Source organism: Nymphalis io, chromosome 14 (assembly GCF_905147045.1).
Source record: "Nymphalis io chromosome 14, ilAglIoxx1.1, whole genome shotgun sequence".
NCBI lineage: Eukaryota > Metazoa > Arthropoda > Insecta > Lepidoptera > Nymphalidae > Nymphalis > Nymphalis io.
Genome location: NC_065901.1, coordinates 9517367 through 9524982, shown reverse-complemented (window position 1 = coordinate 9524982; position 7616 = coordinate 9517367). Strand labels below are relative to the sequence as shown.

Genomic DNA, 7616 nt, shown 5'->3' with positions numbered 1-7616 from the left:
ACTGATGGAAAATCAGTTCATTTCAGTAATTTCTCTATTATATCTATTATAAATCGATTTGAATTAACCGATTCACTGTTTTGTCCTGCTGATGATTTGCTGCTTTTACATTCGAATAAATGGCATGAATTGGCAACACTGTTGGCAACTTTGCGATTTCTGAATTTGACACATGGGAAGTGACTATGTGCAGTGACGTATAGTATATTGATATATTCATTCAGATTTCTTCGATTAGACGAAAATTAGATATTTTTGTACTAATACTAATTTCTTAGACTTCATATGCGTGATATGAACACTATAATTGTGTTTTTTATTTAAATATCTGAAGTAAAAGTTGACTTTTACATGTTTTTCTATTATACAAGCAATGGCAAAAACTAAGGTTACTGGTGCGACTAGTAGACTAAAACAAGATTACCTCCGGCTGAAAAATGATCCTGTACCGTATGTTACTGCGGAACCCGTTCCTTCAAACATTCTAGAATGGCATTATGTTGTAAAAGGTCCCGAAAAAAGTCCATATGAAGGCGGATATTATCATGGAAAAATTATATTTCCCAGAGAATTTCCGTTCAAGCCCCCATCTATATACATGATTACTCCAAATGGACGATTCAAGACGAATACAAAATTGTGCCTTAGCATTACTGATTTCCATCCAGACACATGGAATCCAGCTTGGTCTATTTCAACAATTTTGACTGGTCTGCTCAGCTTTATGCTAGAGAAAACTCCAACATTAGGTTCCATTGTCACATCAGATTACCAGAAACGCTGTTTAGCTGCAGAATCTCTCGAAATTAATCTTAAAAACAAAATGTTTTGTGAATTATTTCCTGAATATGTTGAAGAAATTGAGCAGTTACTGAAAGAAAGGCAAGAGGCAATCCTACATACAGAAAACACAAATAGCAGCAGTGGTAGTGAAGTGGTTACTGAACAACAATCTAACATGTACTATATTTTGACTAATCTTTTTGTGCTTGTTGGTTTTGTTTTTCTTGCTTATATGGTCAAATATGTTTTAGTCTCAATATCTAATGACTAAGCAATAATTTATACTTCATAAAAATGTAAATAATGTAATTAATTATGTATATAAGACATTCTTTAGAGAGAAACTACTTATGTAATTAATGTTTAAACACGTAAAATATTTCCTAAATTTAGAAATCCATTCTCTAACTTTCTTAAATTGGTTCACATTAGTATTGATAAGCTTCTATTTTGAAGCAAAAAAATACAAAGTAGTAATTACCTTAACTAGAAATAATCAAACCTAAAGATAATTGCATTACTCATAAGATGTCACTTTTCAACTCTATGAATAATCAAATCATAAGTCTATAAATTGATATGTGTTGCCATAACTTTCTCATCTTGTAGATAATGTATTTATCTTTTAGCACTTCCAAATAAAATATAGGATTATTCTCGTGAAACACTTATGTAATATGAAGTAACTTTTAACATCATTATTTTACATTTAGTAATGTATATTTATTATTTTGTGTTATTTCCTAATTATGTTGATTCGTTAAAAAACTGTGATAAAGAAACAGTCTTGGGAAACTCTACTGTTCTTAAAATTTAACTTATATTCCATTAATTGTGAATTTTATTTAATAATCAGACTGTGTTTGTCTGTCTACTAGAATTATATTTTTGCAGTAAATGAAACAATTGGTAATAGTACTATGTCACTTGTATTGTCTTTGCATTTATAATGCATTGAATTATTTGAACTTATCAGAAAATTTAAATTGTTTTGTTTAACAATTTTATAATGACAATTGAAATGCACTTAAGGAAAGATTGTATTCTGTAATTGGCTAGGACTAAAATGATATATAAATAAATAGTATTTTTTATACTTAATTGTTGTTTTTATATTATACCCTGTTTTCTTTGTAGAGTTTTATGATTAATATTATTATGAATAAAAGCTGATTCAATTAAACAAAGTTTTTATTATTATATCTAATTTATTTCTTACCATACATTGTGTATTTAAGCAGTTATATTCTTAACATGGGATGTGGTCCAAATATAATGAAATTTTTAAATATATGTTTTGATAATAAAGTAAATAAATTTTACTAAATGACAGGCTATAGTATGTAGTTCTGCACTGTATGATAGTGTTTACAACATTTATTAACATTCAATCATTATAAATTATTACTAACAGTAAAATGTATGTATATAATAATCGAAAAAGCACACTAAGTTAATTTTTGATTGTTTACTTAAAAAACTCAATAATATACTATTAGAGTACAAATACATAGTTTTACACACTGTTGAAAGTACAAAGGAAACATAATAATTTTACACTACACAATGTATATATTTATATATAAAATTTACATAAATAAATCTCATAATTTACAATAAAGTATAAAAAAAAAACGATATATCTAATTGCGTATTAAATTTTACACAAGAAATAATAGGATATATTTCCTAAATTATATAATATTCATGTCTATTATCTGTAGGAGTAATTATTAGGATTATTTTAATTATAGTTACAATGCACAATTTTTATTTTTGTATATAATAATTAAGTTAAAATTTTCTCAGATCAGTCCTTATTACTCCTTATTCTCTTCATCATCTTCATCCCAATCACTTACTAAACTCTTAATATTATCATTTTTACTTATTTCTGATTCCTCTGCTACAGCTCCATCATTGTCACCAGTGTTTTGAGGTTTTTCATCATGATCATTTATCTTTGCATCGCAAGTGACTAGTGTATTATCTTCTTGTGAATCATTATCATCCCAATCATTGAGAAGTAAAGTTATTTTCTCTTTTGAGGTGGCTTGAATATCTTCACTTACTTTACTGTCTTGTCGGTCAGCAAGTTTAGATAAGTTATCATCTTGTGATGAACTCATATCTTCATCTGTGTAAGGAACTACATCAACAGACACTTGTTTTGCCATTTCCTGTTGAATGTTTTCAATAGATTCCTCAACCTCAGACATTTCACTTGCATCATCGTTTTTCGCTTCCAAGTTAGACTTGTCCGTCTTATTCTCACCTTCAGTCAATGTTTCACTTTCATCTTCAGACCATTCGGATGCTAGATTTTCAATTTGGGCGATCGCTACTTTTGCAACAGGATTATCTAATAAGCTTTCAGCGATTTTAGGTAATTCAGGTTTATTACTTGCGTTTGGATTTACACCAATATCCCGCGCAATATTTTCTATGGTTTCTTCAGCATCCATTTCAATTGCAGGCTCTTCTAATGTTTCAGCTTCAGCATTCGTTTTTTCATTAATCAAAGGCTCGTCAGTACATTGTTCAATTCCTATTTGTTCACCTGATACATGTGGTATGCAATTATCTACTTCACTAATAATATTCTCGTTTAAGGGTTCACTAGATGTATTTGTTTCTACTGTACTTTCATTAACAATTGAATTATCAGCAATGGAAGTTTGATTTTCTTGTACTAAAATTTGTTCATCAAAAACTGGACCCAGTTCACTTTGTGTTGCTGGATCAGTATTTTCAGTGATGGGTTCCAGTGTGTTACTTGTTAATGGCTCTTCTATTGTGTTAATAAAGGTATTTATCGGAGTAGATTTATTTAGGTCAGTTGATGATAATTGCTGTATATTAGTTTCAGTCAATGTTTTTTGTAGATCATCAGTAATAATAGAGGGATGTTCGAGAGTAATAATAGAACTTGGCTCACAGATGGGTACATTATTTATATCTTCAGTAATATTGGGTAAAACATTTGATTCATTAAAATTGTTTTCTATGGTTTGGTTTTGTGATTCAACAACTTGATTAATGTTAATGGGAACTGACCCTGATGTCGTTATTGGGACTTCAGAAAAATCATTAATATTACTAGTAGAATCAGATTCAGGTGCAATCGTTACTGATTCTGCTACAGTCATAGTATGTAATTCTGTTTCTGTGGAAGTTATTGGTAATTTATTAATATTTGTTTGAATATTGTTTTGCCACGAATTATCTAAAGCTGTATGTGCACTCACAACTGGTGCACAAGTTGTAACAGTTTCATAATTTTGAGTTATTATGGCGGAAGATGGAACAAATTGAGCTTCAACTGCTTGTGTTGTTATAATTTGATACTGTTTATTTTGGTCTTCTACTGGATGGCTATACACAACAACTATATTTGAATTATTAGCGGCATTGGGATCAGATACATTAATAGAAAACTCATCTTGAATTATCATCATGTCATTAGATTGGGCATTGTCCAAATCAATTGTGGCAGTTTCTAATGATGAAGTTCCAGGAGCTAACACAGTTAAAGCTTTGTTAGAGTCTCCATCTTCAAATATAACAGATTGGTTAGATACTAAAGCTTTATATTCTTCTTCATTAGAAACAACTATTTGTATAGGCTGGTTGGCATTTGTTGATTTTTTGACAAACACTTTTGCATCATTACTTGAGTTATGGATGTTATGATATTCCACAGATGTTGATGTAGGCATTATTGATTGTATCAATCCATCTTTGTTAGTATTAACTGTGTTCGTCATTATGTACTCTCCAACACTTTTTTCTTTTTTAGGAATTAACTGGAAATCTTGAACAATATATTCATGATTATCAATTAATACAATTTCTTCACTAGTAACATTACTAGTTGGGGATACACTGAGTTCTTGTAAAAACTCATTTCTTTTTAGAGTAGTGTTTATAGTTGATTTCGGTTTTTGTTGTTTAGACAATGAAGAGTTATTTTGTTGTTGCATGACAAAGCCTGGATTTAATATTTTGTGTTTAGGCATTGGCATTACTACACGCGGTTTTTTAGATACAACATGTATATTACCATCGGCTCTTCTTTCAATTTGATACTGCACATTATTATCATCAAATGAGTTGTCATAATTAGCTGGTAGTTCCACTTTGATGTAATTAGCAGATTCATTTGAATTATGCTTTGATTTTGGTTTGTCTTCTTCTTCTTGTATTTCTTCATCAGAATCGTCTATAAGACCATCATTTTTAGCAGCTTCTTTGTGATTTGTTTTTAAATGAGCATATAAATTATTTTCACGTAAGAAAATTCTAAGGCAATAAATGCATTGCAAATTATGCTTTCTTTCGCCATATTTATTACCAGTTTTCTGCACTTGATCTAACATTGAATTAGATGTTGTATATGCTGTACTTACATTCTTCCTGAAGCTTCTTACTTCAGCATGGGTCAATTTATGTTTTACCATTAATGCTTCATTAAGAGCTACATACTTACAAAAATTACATTTTGGGAAATTGTAATGTGATGGTGGTTCCACTCCATGCTTTGTCAATTGATGGTGAACTAAGTAATTTCTTTTTTGAGACTTCAACCCACAATATTCACATATATTTGGTACAGGTTTTTCATTGTGAATATCTACAAGATGCTTACGGAAGTTAAAGTAGGAAGTAAAATGTAAAGCTTTACCAGGTGTTCCACAGATAAGACAGATCCAGGGACCCCTAATATTCTCAGCACCTAATGCTATGAGCCTCGCTGCATCTTTAGAATCAAAAACATCAGTTTCATATGTAAAATCAGGTGTTTCATTCTTCGCTTTATTGTCTTTCTCCGCATCTAATATATTAGATGCCCTGGTTTTCTTAGGCTTATTTGGAGTGTTAAGAATTTTCAATTTAATTTGCTTATTACTTTTGACCAAATGTGGGTATTTCTTAAGCACTTCACTTATTATTTTAGCATGATCTAAATTTCCTGATTGTTTATTATTTTTTGTCTGTATTGTTATATTCGAACAATCATTGTTGTCTATAATTTGATCAAAAAGTTGACTCGCATCTTTGGTATCATCTTTAACATGTAGAGATTGAAATGTGTCATTGTCATCAGTAACACTATTGTCATCTATAAAGAGACTGTCATTAGCAGAAATTTTTTTGCATTCCACAATGTCAGTATTTGAGGAACCTTGCATAAATCTCGAACTTGTGCCTTCTTCGAATAACTTTATCCTCTTCGAGGTATATTGTTTCGTAGTTTCTGGATGCACCATTAGAGGTTTTGAAGCATATGATATGTTCATAAAGGAATTGTCAAAAATGTTATCTTCATCTAGTTCTTCTGGCAATTCATACCGGGTTGGACGAGGTTCTTTTGTCAAGTGTTTATTTTTTTCAGAGAAGATGGGAAACTTTGGACTTGTTGTTGCAGCTTCTTGACTGCCATTTTTAACTTGTGATTCTGTTCGAGTCACAACATGGGGTTTCTTAGCTTTTGGTGTGTCTGAATTTTCAAATGCATTTGAGAAATTACGCTTACTGGTATTGCTATTGCTGCTAGGCGATAGTATAGCTTTAGAATGTTTCAGGTATCTTTTACCGTAGTAATTGTTAGGAGCTGGTCTTGTCTGATGATTTGATTGTGATTGTTGGCTGCGATGTGAAGCAAGAAGCTTTGTTAGAACAGGCATATTCATAACAAGTGATGTTTGATATAGCTTTTCTAGTAAGTCAAGTTTAAATTCTAGCTGCCCTGTATACATAAAGTTTATTATCGGAACTACGACATCCGCTTGCAAATCATCCGGCATAACCAAACAATCTTCATACATTTCACATGTTCGCTCCAATAATTCGAAGTATTCAGTGCAGGCACTAAGAACAAGTCTGTGCACTTTAAGTTGTGCATTGTCTTGGAACTGAAGTGTCAAGTCGCAGTAATCTGTTCGATTGAAAAAATGTTTAAGTCTCTGGAGGAAGTAAATTCCCCAATTGTCCACTTTCACTTGCTTTACATCAGACATTTTGCAGTTTATGTTTTAACTCATTTCGAGGTTACGATATACTGAAATGAAAAAAAATATCGTATTAGCTTTATATTTCAATTTAAAGCATTTTTAAAGCAGTATATCTCGGAATGGATCGTTATTGTAATTATTGTTTATTGCCATGAGTTAAGACGGCGTAAAAGTACTGTTGAATTTTCATTGTATTTGTACTGAATTATACTTGAATTTTGCGCCTTAAGTTTTTAGTGTTTATTTCATGAACAACTTACCAATTACACTACAAAGATACGAACACTATGATTTCAATAACTTGCACACATCACAAAATTACTGCACCAAATTCACTTCAAGTTGACACTACAAACGCAAGATGGCGGTGTATAGCTTTTATGTTTTTATGTTGGACTGACGCTTGAACATTTAGTCAATAGAGTGACGTTTTAAAAAAATTTAAATAAAATAGGCCATTTGTACACATCAACTTATTGGGTTTTAAATATTCATGAAAAATATTGTGTTAAATAATGATATCTTAATATTTACAATATATACTAACATTATAGTGTAATTACTGATCACTAGTGTCGCCATCTGCTCCATCCTTATGAACTTATTGATTAGCGCGCTGCTAATTTAGGACATGGAAGTGGAACTGTAGAGTGACGTTTCAAAACGGTGCTTTGCCAATCTATTAATATATTATCTATTACATTACAATAGATGGCTCTGTTTTATATTTTTTATTCATATTTCGATTGGAAATATAGAGCTATTCTAAGATATTATTGTGTCGATTTACATTTTGGAATAAATTGTTATGTATTACTA

At 30.7% G+C, this 7616-nt stretch overlaps 2 protein-coding genes across 2 annotated transcripts; one reads left to right on the top strand and one right to left on the bottom strand.

The window, feature by feature from the left end:
• Positions 1 to 184: 184 nt before the first annotated feature.
• Positions 185 to 1884, top strand: LOC126773298 (ubiquitin-conjugating enzyme E2 J2-like). Its single transcript, XM_050494127.1, has one exon. It carries the CDS (start codon positions 374 to 376, stop codon positions 1052 to 1054), a length of 681 nt encoding a protein of 226 aa, XP_050350084.1. The 5' UTR covers positions 185 to 373; the 3' UTR covers positions 1055 to 1884.
• A 348-nt stretch (positions 1885 to 2232) lies between these two features.
• LOC126773191 (centrosome-associated zinc finger protein CP190) lies at positions 2233 to 7158 on the bottom strand. The gene is made up of 2 exons (XM_050493918.1): positions 7058 to 7158; positions 2233 to 6844 (listed from the first exon to the last, which is right to left on the bottom strand). Exon 2 carries the CDS (start codon positions 6801 to 6803, stop codon positions 2604 to 2606), a length of 4200 nt encoding a protein of 1399 aa, XP_050349875.1. The 5' UTR covers positions 6804 to 6844; positions 7058 to 7158; the 3' UTR covers positions 2233 to 2603.
• Positions 7159 to 7616: the final 458 nt, after the last annotated feature.